Source organism: Amblyraja radiata, chromosome 10 (genome assembly GCF_010909765.2).
Source record: "Amblyraja radiata isolate CabotCenter1 chromosome 10, sAmbRad1.1.pri, whole genome shotgun sequence".
NCBI lineage: Eukaryota > Metazoa > Chordata > Chondrichthyes > Rajiformes > Rajidae > Amblyraja > Amblyraja radiata.
The window spans coordinates 35636876-35655584 of record NC_045965.1 but is presented as its reverse complement, the minus strand read 5'-3'; the positions used below and the strand labels follow the sequence as shown (position 1 = coordinate 35655584).

At 38.2% G+C, this 18709-nt stretch overlaps 1 protein-coding gene across 10 annotated transcripts in view; it reads right to left on the bottom strand.

The window, feature by feature from the left end:
* Positions 1-1068: 1068 nt before the first annotated feature.
* The window catches only part of nfia (nuclear factor I A), a 508421-nt gene continuing 490780 nt past the window's right edge, over positions 1069-18709 (bottom strand). For all 10 annotated transcript variants that reach the window (XM_033028530.1, XM_033028539.1, XM_033028528.1 and 7 more), the window contains one exon: positions 1069-6801. In XM_033028530.1, the coding sequence (XP_032884421.1) occupies positions 6784-6801 (18 nt within the window). In that variant the 3' untranslated portion in view covers positions 1069-6783. The remainder of the gene's footprint in view (positions 6802-18709) is intronic.

The following is an 18709-nucleotide window of genomic DNA, read 5'->3' as shown; positions in this document are numbered from 1 at the left end:
AATATCCTCTGACTTGGCCTCCACAGACCTCTGTGGCAATGAGTTCCACAGATTAACTACCCTCTGACTAAAGAAGTTCCTCATCACCTCCTTTCTAAAAGAGCACCCTTTAATTCTGAGCTATGACCTGTGGTCCTTGACTCTCCCACCAGTGGAAACATCCTTTCCACATCTACTCTATCTATGCCTTTCATTATTCTGTTAGTTTCAATGAGGTCCCCCCTCAACCTTCTAAACTTCAGCGAGTAGAGGCCCAGTGCTGTTAAACGCTCATCATATGCTAACCAACTCATTCCTGGAATAATTTTCGTAAACCTCCTCTGGACTCTCTCCAAAGCCAGCACATCCTTCCTCAGATATGGGGCCCACATTTGCTCACAGTACTCCTAATGCGGCCTGACCAGTGCCTTATAGAGCCTCAGCATTACATCTCTGTATGATGGAGGTAGCGGGTGTTTGTTTATAAGCAAAATGTCACATCTGGCCAGAGGAGACTGCAATCAAAATCAGCACTAAAAGACAATGGATGACCGTCAATTCATGGGCAGAGGTGAAGGACCTCACTGTGGACTTTGGATTTGGAGTGGAGGTAGCATAGTGTGGGAGAGGCGTGGTCAAAAGTATAACTGGGACTTCAGTAATAATGAATGGGTGTGGTTATGGGGCAGATGGGGTGTCATGTTGACTTGGTCCCTTATCATGTCTTTTCTACTCATCTTTAACCACTTCTCATTAAATAAATATTTGGCGCTGTTTTGATATTATAGTAGAGGTGATGAAAATAAATGACCATTCTATAAAAAATCAGTAAAGTGCTCTCCAAAAACAATGCTGGGACTATTTCATCAATTCTGTAATCTTGTAAAAAAAAAAGTATGTTTGTATAAGCAGAGGTAGATGAGTGAAATTCTATTTTGGGCTGTTGGCTGATCAATGGCCTTCTCTACTATCTACCTGCCTTGCATATTTGGAGAGGAATTTCCATCACCATCTCACCACTTTATTTTGTATGATGTTGCGTTCCACTGTAACTAAAAGACACCATAATAATAAGTCATGAATACAGGGTACAGTAGCATTAGCATTTTATTTTCCTTTTTTTGTTGCATAGGAAATGCAGCACTTGCTTCCAGTAATCGTATTGTAATGTGAGAAGGTGGTAGCACTAATGGTTGAATACAAGAGTTAAACTAATCCACACCAGCTCAAAACTTGCAGAGATTTAGTTGAGTAAGAATTGATGCCCACAGTGTTTCTCAACCAATAACATACTTTCACATACACGTTTTTTTTAAATGACCACGAGAACAGAATCATTGCCAGTACTAGAGGCACAACATTTTTACTGAATTCATCTAAAGTAAATGTTCAACCGTGCATGAAACTAAACAGCCATTTCTTTAATTCTCGTTTTAAAAATACGTGCTCTGGTGTGAAGGTAGGGGTGGGCACAGGTACCCATTCTCCCATCTGTTAAAGTGCTACCTGCTCCCAAAAATGTGAAGTTCTTTTTAGTCCTTCTCTTGGGGAAGGAGCTTCTGACCCGGACATAACAGCACTGCTGCACAGTAATGGGACGGTAAATGCACAGACGTCATTAAAAAAAATTAAACTGAATCGCGTGCGATGCCACTTATAGGTAACTGTCAGGTAAGTTTTATTGGGTACACAGTTTCTAAGTTTGGAACTGTGCCCACCCCCTAGGGTGAAGCAAAATAAACAACAACAAAAAAGTAATACTGAAAATGTTTTAAAAAAGTAAATGTATTACCTCAAAAAAAACCTGAAAACACCCCAAAAAATAGACAGATGGGTTCTCAGTGAAATATCTTTAAAACTATCTGACAAGAACCAAGTCAGGAAAAAAAATGACTAACATAAACTTGAGTAATATTTATACAGCTCAATAAGCATTATGGAATAGCATGCAGTAATATTGTATGGTTATTTTACATTTGCTTAATCATCAGGAGAAGGTTCTGACAGACAGCGAAGGCGACAGTTGTAGAAAATTGTAGTTCAGAAGATTCATATAATACAGATTTCACAGGCACCACTTTTTTGTAATGTTTCAGGTAATATGCTGGTATTCTTATTTCTTTATTTTATCTAAAGCTGGCATTTATAATAATGACAAAAGGCAAGATTGACGTAAACTCAATAGATACCAAGGTTAACCATAGATTTTGTGCATAGTTCTCATGCAGAAAACACTGCTATGCATTTACACTGTAATAAAGCAAGTGAAATGAGCCCAAGTTGTCACATTTCATTGCCAGCCTGTAATAGCACCATGTAATGGATTTGCATTTAACAGTAAATTTAATTATAAACTTGGTGACACAGTATTCATTACGATTAAGTGCTATGGAATAGCTTCGATGTTACCTGCTACACATCAAAGCAATTTTCAGTACTGTTTGCAGACTTTTTTTGAACTTTTTTTAATTAAAAAGGCTTTCTTAGTTCTGAACTGTTGGACAGCCTTGGTTTGCAATTGCAAACCTGGGTTTTACTGTCAAACGCTGATGCATGCATTACTCTCAAGACAAGACTTTTTAATTTAGTGCATCTGAATCCTGCCAGGTGCCATTAAAGCTCTCCTTATCAAGCCAATCTCAAAGTCATGTTCTTATGGTATTTTGTTCCATGGAGGCCTTCTATCAAAGATATTTCCAGAGACACAATTCAAAGTGTAATATTGTTTGACATTCAAAAAAATCACTACAAGGAAAAAAAACTGTCTCAAGCTGTGTGTCTGTTTTTTTTTTGTATATATTTTATCAACACTGCCACTACAAAGCTGCAATATGCATGAAGAAAAGAGGTGAGAGAACCTGTCATGGAACTTGCATATTACTGTGGGCTGACTGAATTCTGCAAACTATGCTTTCCAGAGGAATTTTCATTCGTGTGTGGTCTTTATCCCTTCTCCCATCCTTTCTTATGAAGAATAGTTGATCTAGAGCTTCAGGCAATTTCTAGTCTTTCTGTACTGTTATTTGACTAAGTTCAACTTTGACTCTGAAGTCAGTCAATCAGAACTACTAACTTATTGGCAGACAAAAACCCATGATTATTGTTTTGCAAAGTAACTAAAAACAGAAACATACATTTCTAACCTGATACTGTAGACTCTAAGCTTGCTTGTTGTACCTCAGCAACATTCTTAGGGTTACATTCTAAAGAGGGTGCAAAGATAATTCAATAATCAAAGGGTTACGTTTGTTGTACCCAGCCTGATGGTTGGGTGGGGGAGTAAAGAAAACATAATCACATCTCCTTTCTATTAAAAGAATGATATGCTGTTCATACCTAAATGAAACTGAATTCTCATTTTGTTGTGTTCTTGATACTGTGAAAGAGAGTTAGCTTAATAATACTTACGACCCCAGTCTGTTTCATCCATTACCCTTTTACCTACATACTATCTTTTTTCCATACCTTTTAAAAAAACTTTTCCTTTTTTTAAAACTTTAAATTTGTTCAGGTTCCCTTAGCATCTTTCAGACTTGAAACAACAAATACCTTCAAAAATACAGCATGTAATGTCCATTTATAATGGTTTCTCAGTAGCCTATACTTTATAAGTATAGGAATATGCCATACCAATCAAAGAAGAAAAATAAAGTACTTAAATACATACAAAAAAGGAAACAGGAAAGTTTATAACTCAAATCCAGTTCCCAGAGGAATAGCAATACTACGAATGCTGCCTTATAACCAACAATCAGAAGATCCACTAAGCTAAATTGACAGATTTTTTTTCTCATTTTAACAATGTTACAAAAATTCCTGCATTACAAAATAGGGCAGATTAAATCAGTGTAATTAATACAACTATACAACATACAAATTACAATTCTGCTGAATGGGCAGCTCAACTTTTTTTTTCTTTCCTCGCTTTGCAGCCATGACTAATCACACTCACCAACAAAATAAATTTAAAAAAAATTAACTGCCCGAACTATTGCTTTTTAAAAAAAACTGTTTTAAAAACAGGGTGCATTTTTTTTACTTATTATTTTGTATGTACAACCAATTCTACTCATAAACCTTGGCATTTAACAAGGTCCCTACAAAAAAAGTTTGTCCGTGCTATTCCCTTCACTGTGAAGCACTGCAAGCTGCTCTTTATAGTGCACATATGTCAATGTAATGCCCAGCTACGTGCTAAAGGAAGGCTAAGGATGTGGATTACAAGAAATTACATCAAACAATTACAATCACACAATACGGTATTGTGGAACACTTACTCACCACTTAGAAGACACCTATCAAAATCCAGAAACTTGTTTTAATCATTTTAATATACATAATCAGTAAACAATTTGAAAACTTGGAAGTTTCAAATGTGCATATAAAATGGGCATTTTTTTGTTTTTCTTGAATGCAAATTCCTTGCAGTCTGCTATGCTGAGAAAAATATGGGTCTGGGATTTGAATGAAAGTTTAAGGCTCAAATGTGAACAAACTGTTCTGAAATTTGTTAGAGCAGGGTTCAGCTTAGTGCTTCACAGTTCTACTGCAACTCTAAGGAGAGCCCTTCCTGTCTGTGCATTCAGCGTTTACAATTTACAAGACAAACATCTAACAGACTGCATTAACAGCAGCACCAACTTTGGTCAAATTAAAAAAAATTAAAAGTTAAACTTGCTAAGCATTTCTACATGATAAATCAGGTATTGCATATTTTTTTCATATATCTGGGAAAACAAAGGAAGACGCCAAATAATATTAAAATGTAGCAACATCCAAAAAAATACTGATACACTAGCATCTACAAATTTCAAAAGTACTGACCATAAAGGACAATGAAATCTAATCCTATCTGCGGCAAAAACTGATTTGTTTTCTACATGTCGAAACTTTACAATGGCTGACATCAATGTCGCATTTAAAAAGTGTCTCTGATTGCTACACCAGGAAAAGACCCAAGAGGATTGTTACATTATAGGAACATGTGCAATGATTCCACGTATAATTGCTATCCAGGGCAAGGCACATTGATGCGGAATTTTTTTATATTAAATTCGTGCAAATCAAGAAACTTATTCCATTAGGGAAAAAGTGAGGAGCAAAAGTGTCTTCCCAAGACTTTCTGTTTACTGATTGTATAGGACAGTAGTAGAGGCCCTTTTCATAGGCCCAACAAGTACAGTTCAAAAGGCAAGTGCCCGGAATAGGGATTATATTTCTTGTGTCTTAATGCACTATACATTTCTCCTACATTGTCTATATAAAAATTAGTCACTAACACTAGATCATGCATTTTAAATGTCTGGGTGGCCGGCAAGCCAAGCAGAGAATATATACGGTTGGTATACCATGGGAAAATGGTTTGTTAAATATTTGCAAAGCATGCCTCATAGCATGGTTGAGGGTTTCCTTTGCTGTTTGGTCAAAAATCTATTTCAATGCAGTGTTTTTTTTTGTTTCTTAATGTACAAGTTACTTAAATCGATACGGATAGATTCCTAGATACAACATGTGGATCTGAATTCGAATGTTCCAAGGTGGAACAATGAAAAACTCATCAAGATTTGAATCTGCGTACTGTGTCTTTGAACTTAGAAAGAACTTTACTTATAGTACGATGTGGCGATTTTCTATTATGTGCTTAGTTAAAACAATGTGTAGCTATAATTTTGAATGTAGTTTACATGATCTGGTAAAAGCACCATTAGCTTTTTTTTAAATTTTTTTTAAATCTTCCTTCAGTTTACTTGAGGGATGCAAGTTTATTTTAAAAAAAATAAAAAAAGCAAAAAATAGCTCCCCTTTTTTTCTTGCAAGGCTATGATTTTACCCCGATAGTTTAGAGTCCTGGGGTGGGAGGACTTGGAAAACAAAAATAGAATTTTCAACAATCTCTATCATACAAAGATATTTAACTATCCAATGAAATTGCACTTTACTCAATTAATCAAAAAAATTAAACCTTTTTGATTGATTCCTGTCAGTTTCAATCAAAGCAGACCATCCTCCCCAGTTTGCATGGATTTCTCAATTTTAGCTATTTATCTTATTGTTGTCGGAGAAAAACAAAAAAACAAAAATGGTGTGAATGCAGCATTTCAACCTTGTTGGTGTGAGATGTTTTAATTTTATATACCTTTCAGGATGCCTATCGGAGCTATGATAATTAATGTGCATCGGTATATAGCTTGGTTTGTGTTTAATACATTTTCTGGAAAAAAAGAAGAGCTGTATTTTATGATATGTTGCAGAGAAAGCTGCCCTATAGCTATTTCCATGGTGTTGTAGTATTTTATATCTTGCAGGATTTAGCTATGGAACCTCAAAATACATGTGTTTCATTATCTTTCACTAATATTTTATCTGTTGAGGGTCTCCTGCTAGCTGGAGATTGCCTGAAATAGTTAGACTCTACGTAACTGTGTGATAATCACACAGTTGGTAAGTGATAGCGGACTATTTCTATCCGGTATGAGAGACTACCTTGCTATGCCTATCTACATTAAACCACGTCAGAATTTTCTAACAGAGCCTAAGTATTTCAGTACCTCAGTAACAGACCCTTAAATATCAATAGCACGGTAACGAAAATGACGAGAATGACCAGTTCTTATTAAGTAAATCCATTGCTATGGTCTTCATCATTCAGCTTTTAGGCGTGCTGTTTCATGTCATTTTTTTCTGTTGAAATTCTATTGATCTCCCCTCCCCCCACAGCTTGAAGTGAAGTTGTCTTGCTCCCATGTTACAGAGTTGGGAAGGGGTCAGGTGGTCTGTCTGCTGGGTGGTGGGAAGCTATAGCCTTTATCCCAGGTACCAGGACTGGAAGAGAAGACACAAAGACACAGAGTTAGACTAAATGGGAATCAATCAAATACAATGCAACAAAGGTAGCTTCTTATTTCTTAGTTTTTCTTAATATCACAGTCAATTTCTTCAGCAGCTGAATCGGAGAGGATGAAATATGAATAGAATATTGATTTTGTTCACAATGATATCTCTCTTCACTCTGCAGAAGCAAAAGCTTTGACATTGTACTTTAGTTGTCCTTTATCGAAGATCCTAAAAGAAAGACTGTAAGCGGAGAAGAATATCTATAACCATGTGCCCTTTCCAGTTCTTGTAGCAGGTCAGTGCCTAACAGCAAAGATATTCCTGATGGTTCAAACTTCAATTATTAACTTAGCTTTCTCTTTTAGATGCTAGCTAAATGGGTACATAATAGCTATATTATTTAAGTTTTAAATTTCCTTCAAAACTATTTTCTTTCACAAAAGTACCATTCCAGAAAGAGCAACAATCAAGATTCAACTTTAAGTGTTTCCATTTATGTTACAGTTTTACAACGTTAAACATATATAATGCAAAGAATAATTCATCAAGGTAGCACTGGAATAGGAATAGGCAATTTATACAAATGACTATGGTATGATTGCTAAATTTGTTAACGACACAAAGATACTGTAGGTAGGAAGGTCAGTTGTAAAGGGTACCTAAGAAGGCCATAAAAGTATTAAAGACAGATTATGATACGACACAGCTCTGACAAATGGGAAAATGTGAGCTCTCCATTTTGGGGAAAAAGTAAAGTCTACCATCTAAATGGTGAGAGATTACAGATTTTAGAGGCACAGAAGGATTTATTTTAAATGTAAATGCTAGATATCATGAATTAAAAGTAAATGATACAAATGCTCAGCTGTTCGGGCACCTGTGGAAAAAGAAATGGAGATAATGTTTCAGGGTGAATAATTTCAGGTCAACCTGAAATATTAAATCCATTTCTCTTTCCACAGCCGCAGCCCGACTAACTGAATGTTTCCATTTATTTCAAAGGTACAGAGAGAATTGGGTGTCCAGTGCATGATTTGCAAAAGGTTATTAAGCAGACGTAACAAATAAGTGTTCATAGGTGATAGTAACAAAATTCGGCCATTCGGAACATCAAATATACTCCGGCATTCAATCATGGCTGATCTATCTTTACCGCCAACAGTCTGTCATTCCCTTCCTTCTTTTGTTGTTTGTTTGTATGTGTTAAATGTATGTTTTAGTGTTCTTTAGCTTGTTTTATGTGGGGGTGAAGGGAAACCTTTTCTAATCTCATACCTCGACGGAGATGCGATTTTTTTCCATATCATATCTCCGTCCACACTGTGGCCTAACATCGAGGAGTTGGTGGCCTTTGCTGGAGACCAACTTCGGGAGATCCACCGCAGGAACCTGAAAACTTACCATCGTGGAGCTCGCGATCCCTTTGCCAGGGGTCAACCTTGGAGCTCCAACCGCAGGAGCCTGCGGACTTAACATCAAGGAGCTTGATCGCCCCGACTGCAGATGGTTCAACTGCCCCGAACGCGGGTGAATAAAAGAGGAAGAAGGTTAGACTTTATTGCCTTCCATCGCAGTGAGGAATGTGGGGACTCCGCTGTGGTGGATGTTTATGTTAATTTGTATGTAGTTGTGTGACTTGTTGCTTTTTTTTGTATGGCTGAATGGTAATTCGAATTTCACTGTACATTAATTGGTACATGTGACAATAAACTGACCTTGAAATCTTGAAATCTCTTAATCCACTCTCCTACCTTCTCCCCATAAAAACTGATAATTAGGAAAGCTAATAGAATATTATTGTTCATTGCTATGGAAATAAATATAAAATCAGTTATATAGGGCATTAAAACTCTGGTACTCTGTACAGTACTGGTCTCCTTAGTTATGGAAATATATAAGTAAGTTCATAGAGGGTTTCCTAGACTGTAATGTGTGAGTTGCTTTATGAGGCAAGATTGAATGGGCTAGGCTTGTATCTACTGGAGTTTTTAAAAGAGTACGAGGGGACTTGATTGAAACACATAACATGCAAAGATTCAATGATGTGGATGTGAAAAGGAGATCTCATCTTATAAATAGAGGCTACTGTTTAAAAATAGGGTGACACCTATTTACAAAAGAGGAGGCTTGTTATTTTCTCCTAAAGGGTCATGGCTCATTGGAACACTCCCTCAAAGGTCAGTGGAGGCAGACTCTGAATATTTCTGAGGCTGATTTAACTGGATAATTGATCATCAAGGAGGTGCAAGGTTACTGTAGTAATGTGTTGAGATTACAATCAGATCAGCCATGATATTATTGAATAGATGAAAAGGCTTAAAGGACCATACATATATTTATATTGTATGACCGTATATTTGTGCACCTCCATCAATGGATTCTGCCATTACGATGCATGAATTCTTCATTTCATCTTTTTATACATTTTCTATCCTAAGAGGCTGTCAAGCACAGTTTTTGAGTGCATATTAAATTATTTTTAATTGTATTCCATGCAGGAACTAATAGTTGAACATGGGTCATTAGAATGGAGTCAGTTTAGTTCCTGAAAGAAATTAAGGTATTTCTTGTCGTACATGATATGTTTGTTGCTCATAAAATTCTTAGTGTGGCTTTTATTTTTGTAGCAAACAGGCATTGATTCTAAATGGAAATGACCTAGAAGTAACTTTTATTGAATTTAAAAGTATACTACAAAACATCATTTTGCTATGATGCCGATGTCTCACTATCATTGTGACACCAGGGCTTCTTCTAATCAAGGTGAAGATTTGTAAATAGCAAGAAGAATAATCTGAATTTCAATTAAAGTATATGCATTTTTTTTAATGGACAAATCACTTGAAATCTAAATTGTATTAAATTCTGGACGAGGTCCTTGAATGTAAGTTTTAGATGCCCAGTACTCAGTCTACTGCAGGGAATCAAGATTTGCCGAACCAAGTCCAAAATGTGATGGAGAGACATAAGAGTTTCTACGGTGATATAAAAAGAGGGACGATAATGTGAATGTTGGTCATATCGAGCCTAAGACAGAGGATCAATAATGGGAAATAGTGAAATTATAGAGATTCTGAACTTTTATTTTGCATCAACCTCCATGACACAAGACAGTAAAAAAATTTTTATAAAAGATAATCACGAAGCTAAAGGGAGGGAGAACCTGGAAACAATTCCTTTCACTGAAATGAAATGTCCTAGCTAAACGTATGGACCTAAAGAATAAAAAATCCCCCAGAACTGGTCTGCATTCCAGTCTCTTCTAAGAAATCTTTGCATGGTGTATGAGCTGAATTTCTTAGATTCAGGAGAGGTCCTAGAGTATTAGAAAACCACAAAAATAATGCTTCTATTCAAGAAAGGAGGGAGACACAAAGCAGAATACTATAGGGCAGTTGGGCTAACATTGGCATTGGGAAAATTCGAGAACCCATTATTTGTGAGATTAGAACAGTTTGAAAATTATACAAGTTAACCTGGTTTTATAAATGGAAAATTATGGTTGAGTTCTTTGAGGAGGTAACAGTGTAGATAAAGGGGAACAAGTAGATAAAGGTTTTTTGATTTTCAGGAAGTCATTCATTAAAGGGTCATAAAAGGCTACTGCACAGAGCAATGGTGTGAGGCAAGTAGCTAACAGTCAGGATAAAAGATTGGCAATAATACCAATGAGGTGCCACACAAGTCTAAACTATTTACAAGTTGTATTCATAACTTAGATAAAAGGGACACGGAAATTTTAGCTGAATGACATGATAATAGAAAGATTGTTGTGTTAGCAGGATGTGTGGAGGATATGAAGAATCTGCAGAGGGATATAAATATGTTTAGCAAATGGGTAAGATGTAGGCAGTGGGAAAACCCGAGACTGTCCATTTTGAAGGGAAGAATGAGAGAGCAATATTTATTTAAATAGAGCCCAACTGATCTATACCAGTGTTAATGCCCCAATCAAGCCCACTCCCCCCCTCCAATTAATTACTCCTCCCAAACTGAGTTGAAGAAGGACCAAGACTGGAAACAGTGTTTATGCCTTCCCTCCACAGATACTCCCTGACCCGCCAGCACTTTGTCTTTTTCTCAAGATTTCAGCATCTACAATTCCCTGTGTCTCTGCTCTCGCTTCCCTCCATTTCTCACACATTGGCACATGTACTGAGCCTCTCTCTAATGCATCAATGCTCTCCCTTTCGAACTACCGCATAGCAGTAAGTCCCACATCCCCAACAAAGTCCAAACAACTTCCTTCACGGTTTTCTTACTTGGATCTGCTTTTGGTTATCTTATGTTTATTTCTCCTTGCTACAGCTGTATCAGTAAGCAGACTCAGTCTTTGCACATCCGACATGTGAACCTCTTCAAAATTAACACCCTTCATCAGATCTCTTTCTTGTCTTCGCTTTTCCTGAGGAAAAAGCTCCAGCCTTCCCAATCATGTCACCAGTGACTGCATCTGGCAATTACTCCAGGGTATAACCTACCCACCAACTGTTCATTAACATCCTTACCTTTAATCTTTGATTCAGAAATAAATACAAACACTGATTTAGCCGGCAAAAATTTGTAGAACAAAAGTAATTGAGCTGCCTCCCCCCTCAACCCGCCTATTCAAGGCTCCCATTTCTCACCCATCTGCACTAACCCAGGGAATTTACTGGTGGAATTTACTGGTTACTTCAGAGAACAGTTCAAATTCAACCAATTAGGTGTGGGGCTGGATTCACCCAAAGGCCAAGCTGTATAAGGATGACTGGCTACCTTAAATACAGGCTGTGGATGACTGTCTAGACTTGGCCGACTTAATATCAGTTTTTCCTTTTTTTTAAAAGCGAAATTCTACAGCAGGTACTTTGTAGGTCTCGTCTCAACTCCAGTAACATTGCCACTACATCACCATGTGCTGGAAAGGGTTAAGCTTGAAAGTATAAGGTTCTTTATTCAAAACCAGCACGAGTCCACAGACCTTAATGCAACTCAACATCAATTAGCTGATCAATGTGAAGGGAATACTGCAGCTTCAGCACAACCACAGATGGCTGGTATTTAGTATGTATGCTTGGAAAATTGGTATTCAATCCTGCTGTTTAAGCTGCTTTGTTAATTGATATAAAAGTACTGTTATAGTGAAAAAAAGATTAGTTCTGGATTGTCCGAAATTTCATATTTCATTGTATGAAAAGTAATCTATATTTTTTTCAATAATGTGATTACAGCCAATAAACAATGAAGTACTTGAACATTTATTGTCTCATGGTTAACATACTTCAAATCTTTGGAGGTACAAGTACTTATTTTAGTGCAGCTTAAAAAAAAAAAATTATTTGACACAACATATATTTCCCTAACATATGTGGCCAGCCACAGATCTTTAAAAATGCGTCTGCAGTAGTGAACTCTCAAAAACTAAAAGAGAAACAGAGAATACAATATTCGCTGAGGGCTTTCTTTTAAAATTGCATTTACGATTTAAATGGACAAGAACACAAAATAAAGTGTAAACTTTTTATTACTTCCAGTCTCTGAATTAATTAAGAGTGAGGATCCTTGCCAAATAATACCAGCTTTTGTCAATAGAGGGTGTAATTGTACACAGCACCTTTCTCCACTGCACACGCAAGCCTGCAGTGTTTCTGCCCTCCTTTTTAAATTAATACAAGGTTTTTTCCCACTGCTTGCTATTCACTGCCTGGCAGGCAAGGTTACCCGAGAGCAGTCCTGTAATCCTTCACAGAAATCTACTTTATTGATTACTCTGGTCTATTGTTCCCTTTTTAAGTCCCCCAAGTTCAAGTTCATCCTGGTGTTACATCATGTCTGGTTTCTATTGGTTACCAGACAGACCCAGACGTGACTATCATTATCAAGAAACACTCTGCTCTCCACCCACCAGCCTTCAAGCGGTTCTGACGTAGCAGCACTTTGGTCAACACATTGAAGTATTTATTCTGTCTAATTTATGGCCCATGCTGTAAATGAGAATACAGTCCAAAGAGCAACACTGTTGTATATTTAATTAATCAGCCCTTTTCAAACATATGGGTAAATTAGACAATGACTCAATTACTGCATTTTTCTCCAAACACACACAAGTCCACTGCTAGCCCCCCCCCAACCCCCTCCCCCCAACCCCCTCCCCCCAAAGAAAAAGTACTTGCACAGGGAAAGAACCTACAAACTCGAGGCTGGTTTTCTCTGATTTTAATATGTTGACATTTGATGAAATACTTAAGCTGCGTTTGTATTTTATTATTTTTTAAATCAAAGTGAAGGTTGATTCATTTAGCAAATCAACTTGTGACTTTTTCTTTCATTAGCAACCACGTTACATGCTCAAAGCCACTTTAAAGTTAGGTTTTTAATCAATAGAACTTGCTGACTCTGCTTTCTGCCACGCAGTACAGCTCCTTTGTGCTCGCCTCACTGTTACTTTAGGAAACGTCTTACAGCATCAATAACAAGATGGCATTTGAAGAACTGCTGAGGTACATGGCACTGTGGAGTAAATTTTACCAAGCAAATAACAAGAACTTTTCTTTCTAATGCAGGCGGACACCACTCTCCACGGTATTGCTCGTGTTCCAGTGTTGCTCCCTCCTGCATGGCCCCTCTTTCCTACCACACACTTCCATTTCAGTCAATACAATTCAGCATTATGGTTTGAATGTCTTATTGTAATTAACACCCTTTAGTGCACTTAATTGGGACAACTAGAAGCCCGTTCACTAAGAAAGGCTCCTTCCAGAAAAGTGTGCAATAAAAATTAGATTGATCTGTTTTCCTCGCACTTTGGTTAAGAATGTAGAACACGTTTTCTGTTAGCATATTGGGCTATTTTGAATAATCACGTTTGCATAAAGAGATAAGAAATAGGAACTAGAACATGCCAACCAGCCCCTCTAAGCTACTGCACCATTCATCAAGATCATGACTGATTTCTATCTCAGCACCATTTTCCAGCTCTATTCCCATATCGTTGATTCTTTCCATGTCCAGAAATCTGCCACCCCCTGTTTTCACTGAACATAATCACAGGATGGAAGATAATTCCTTAAGGGTCACCAACCTTCGAGTGAAGACATTTTTCCTCCTCTCAGTCCTTAGCAGCCTACCCCTTATTCTGATACTGTTTTCCCTAGTGTAGACTCCTTAGCCAGGGAGACATCCTCCCTACATCGAGCCTGTCAAGAGCTTTAAAAGTACTGTATGTTTCAATGGGATCTCCTCATTGAAACATGAAAAAAAACATTCCCAATTTACTCAATCACTATTCATATGCAGATCTACCTTCCCTGGAACCAGTCTACGAACCTTTGCTACGCTCTCTCTGCATCGAATACATCCTCCCTTAGGTAAAGAGCCCAAAACACATTGCTCCGGTGCAATTTCACCAAGGCCTTAAAAAAGTACGATCAAGAAATTACGTGCAAGAGGAACTCAGCTGGTCAAGGAATGGCAGGTGATCATTTGGGTTTGGACCTCCTTCACCTGTATCCAACCATTTCTTGTCAGGCTTTTCCCATCTCCATCTCTCTATTCTAGAATCCCCCCCCCCCAACCTCCCTCCAGTCCTCACCCGAAACATCATCTGTCCATTCCATCCACAGATGCCACTTAACCCAGCGAGTTCTTCCAGTACTGTTTTTTTGTTCAAAAGTCCAGCATTTGTAGTTTCTTGTGACTCCATAAATTCAATGAGACTTCCTTACTTCCGTATTCAAATCCTCTCATAATAAGTAATACTATTTGCATTCCTATTCTACGCCTGCTTATTCGCCTTCAGTGACTTGTGTACAAGCACATCCAGGTTCCAGTGAACAGTCATAGACTCCAATCTCTCACCATTTAACAAACACTCTGCTTTTTCATAACGTGCACCAAAGTGAATGACACCACATTTTCTGCATTATATTCAATCTGCCATGTTCTCACTCAGTTTCTCTGTGTGACAGAGGCCCCTTATTCCCCCCTTCCATTCTTACAGTCCTGCCTGGTTTAGTATCGTCAGTGAGCTTGGGAATGTGATATTTCATTCCCTCTGCCAAATTGTTGATGTACATTGTGAAAAGCTGAGGCCAAAATACTGATCCCTGCTGTAACGTGCTACAGACAGAAAAACAACTTATTCGTGCAGACAAAAGGAATTGCAGATGCTGGACTGGTTGTTGTAAGGAGTAGAAAGCTGGAAAAGAGGTAGGGGTGGAACCAAGCCTGGCAAGTGATAGGTGGATACAGGTGAGTGGGGTTTGAAGATGGACAGGCAAATGCCAGAGAGATGAAAAGGATACAATAGTGTGTCAGATAAGGAGAGAAGAGGGGTGAAATGTCAAGCCAGAGGGAGGGATTTAGGTGGAAGGGGTAGAGGAGTGAAGAGGGTGAAGTTGGGAGGAAAAGTCGTCCAGGATAATGGGAGAAATGGGTGCTCATCAGGGTGGGGGTGCACAGAAATGAGAGGGAAGAAGGGGGGGGTATCTTAAAATTGGAGAATTTAATGTCCATTCCACTGGTGTGTAACCTACCCAAGCAGAAAATGAGGTTCTGTTCTTCCAGTTTACATGTGGCTCCACACGCACTGGGGATGGCCCAGGACAGAAAGATCAGTATGGGAAGAGGAGTTGCATGATTAGCAACGAGGAGATGCAGCAGGCCTCGGTGGACTGAGTGCAAGTGTTCGGTGAAACGGTCGCCTAATCTACGTTTGGACTCGTTGATGTAAAGGAGGCCACATCGGAGGCACCAAATTCAGCAGGTGAGGTTAGGGAAGGTGCGGACCAGGGGAACTCTATTCTTGTTATGTCAGAGGGGAGAGGGAACGAAAGCAGAACTACCGTTCACAGAGGAGACACAGGTGAGGGATCCATCTATGACAGCAAGGGGAAAACCACGTTTACTGATGAAAGAAGACATTTCATATGTTCCCAAGCGGAAAGCCTCATCTTGGGAGCAGATGCGGAGGGGATAGGGAATGTGATAGTAAGGGGGAGTAAGGAAGTGTGGAAGGAGATGTAGTCTGAGGAGGAGTGTCGACCCAAAACGTCACCTATTATTTTTCTCTAGAGATGCTGTCTGATCCGCTGAGTTACTCCAGCTTTTTGTGTCTATCTTTCTTAAATCTTTGCTGGCTCTGCTCAAACCATTTTTTTCTTTTCGAAGTGTTCCTTTATTACATTCTTCATTTAAGAAGGAACTGCAGATGCTGGAAAATCGAAGGTAGACAAAAATGCTGGAGAAACTCAGACTGAAGAAGGGTCTCGACCCGAAACGTTGCCTATTTCCTTCGCTCCATAGATGCTGCCTCACCCGCTGAGTTTCTCCAGCATTTTTGTCTACCTTACATTCTTCGTTAGTGATTTTAACACTTTCCCTGCTATTGACATTATGCTAACATGTTGGTGTTCCCTGCAGTCTCTGCCTCTTTTGTTAAATGATGGGGATACATTAGCTACTCCATCTCACAGGAACAATTCCAGAGTCGATGGAACTTTGGAAGATAATAAGACCATTCACTAGTTCTAAAGCCACCCTTTTCTGGAATGAAAATCATCAGTTTCTTTGGATTTGTCAGCTTTTAAATTCACAAACTTCTCTAGTACAACTTTATGACTAATACTTGGTTCCTTCAGTTTCTTTTCATTAGATCCTTGATTCTGTAATATATACAGCAAATTTTAGGTGATCTCTTCTACAAAGGTAGCTGCCAGTAATGGTTTAAATCCTTTGCTATTTCCATTCAACAAATGTTCCTGACTCTGTCTGTATGGGGCCCACATTAACCATTGCTGTCTTTTCAATTTTTATGTGTTCATAAAAGTTTTAGCAATCTCTTTTATATCTCTTTCCCAGGGTAGGCAAGGGATCTTTAACATGAAATGTTAACTTTGTTTATTTTTCTACAGATGCTGCTTGACTTGTAAAATGTCTACTACTACTGTTCTAATTTGCTTTACATTTTGTTTCTCTTCTTCCTAAATTCTCATTTCAATTCCTATCCTCCTCTTCAACGAGATGAAACTCTCCCTATAGCTTCAGCAGCCCCCCACCCCTCCTCCATGCAGCGATAGTGTCACGGTCTGTTGGGGTGAAGCCTGCTCAGTGGCAGGTCCCATTAGACCAAGAAATGACTCCAACCCCTCGGAATTCTAAAGCCATATCTCTTGTACTACGTTCAGGTAAAATTACTGCTAAAACCACAATTGATAAGAGTGAGAAATGTGATTCGAATTGCCTTCTAAACTAAATTACAAATTAGTCCAAATCACAATTGCCAAAGTAATATGAAACATAACTTTCTGAGTATAGACTTCCTTTGCACAGTTCAGCTGAAATCACAGGAGTCACATGAGAAAAGATCTGCTTGCCTGCCTGTGTACAATACCTCCCATTGATGATGTACAATTCTCTCCAACACACTAGCAAAATATAAACTGATTGTGTTACCTCCTAACAACTAGAGGTTCTCACTTGATGAAATTGCATTCATTATATTAAGTAACTGAGCAATGACAGGATCATCACACACTAATTACAGTGCACGGAGACAGCATGACCAAAATATGTATCCACTGCAGCATATTTACTATTCAAATAGTGTGATTTTGCATTAAAGATACAATAGGCAGAGACTAACGGGCCACATCTATTTATTTTGGCACCTTGTGAAATATCTAAAAGTGGAGGTGAGACCCTTTTAAGGAAACAAAAAAAAATGTGTTTAGCAAAGACTGCTTGCAGCATAGCCATATACTAGTGTTGTGGGCTGATCAATACAAATACAGGATAAAGGACTGCATGGGCAAGCCACAAAATAGTGCAAGAGATACAAAAAGACTCAAGAGCTATGGTGGTAATCTTTTTCTTCTGAAGTTGATTTCCTCTTGAAGGAGTGCAGCAATCCCCACGAGACACCACGAGGTAACTCTATCTGAGCATGCTGTCATGCTGAGCACAGTCAAGTCAGTGATATGTGAGATTAGGCTAAACTGTGCACATGCAGGTCAACTGTGGTCTATCCCAAGGTCGGCTCCAATAACACAGTAGGTAGACTAATATCAATGAGTTAAAAGGGGAACTTCCCAAGAAGTATTGAAACCAAAACAGAAAAGCAATACAGCGATTGATCAACAAGAACCCTTCAAAATGGCAAAATAGAGATGGAGGAAATTCAAGGGGAAAAGCAAATGCATTTAAAGCTCAAATTCTCTGGATGGCTAAAGATTTAAGAGATTAAAATAAAACAAGGAGAATCGCGGCAAAAATCAAAATGAATACAAATACTAGAACGAAGATCTTACATAAAGAATGGGTAAATACTTAAAAATATGAATATGGAAATATATTAGTAGCTAACGTCAAAGAGAAACAAAAAAAAAACATTTATAAATATATACAAAGAATGAGACAATAAAAAGGAAACGTTCTGGAGACAGACTGTATGGTTGTGATACGAAATGAATACTTTGCACCAACCGATCTTTGTTAGAGAAGAGGGTGATACCAATGTGGCTGTAAAGGACAAGATTAATTTATAACAATATTGAATGGATAAACGTTGATGCTGAAGCTATTTGGCAATACTCAAAGATACATGGTCCAAATCATTGAGAAGGAGAAGGAGCATGGGTGTGAGGGGATGGAAGGATGCATATACAGTGCCCTCCATAATCTTTGGGACAAAGACCCATCATTTATTTATTTGCCTCTGTACTCCACAATTTGAGATTTGTAATAGAAAAAAATCACATGTGGTTAAATTGCACATTGTCAGATTTTAATAAAGGCCATTTTTATACATGTTGGTTTCATTTGGGTGGCAGTGGAAGAGTTGCTGTCTTACAGCGAATGCAGCGCTGGAGACCTGGGTTCGATGCCGTCTAAGGATGCTGTCTGTACTGAGTTGTAC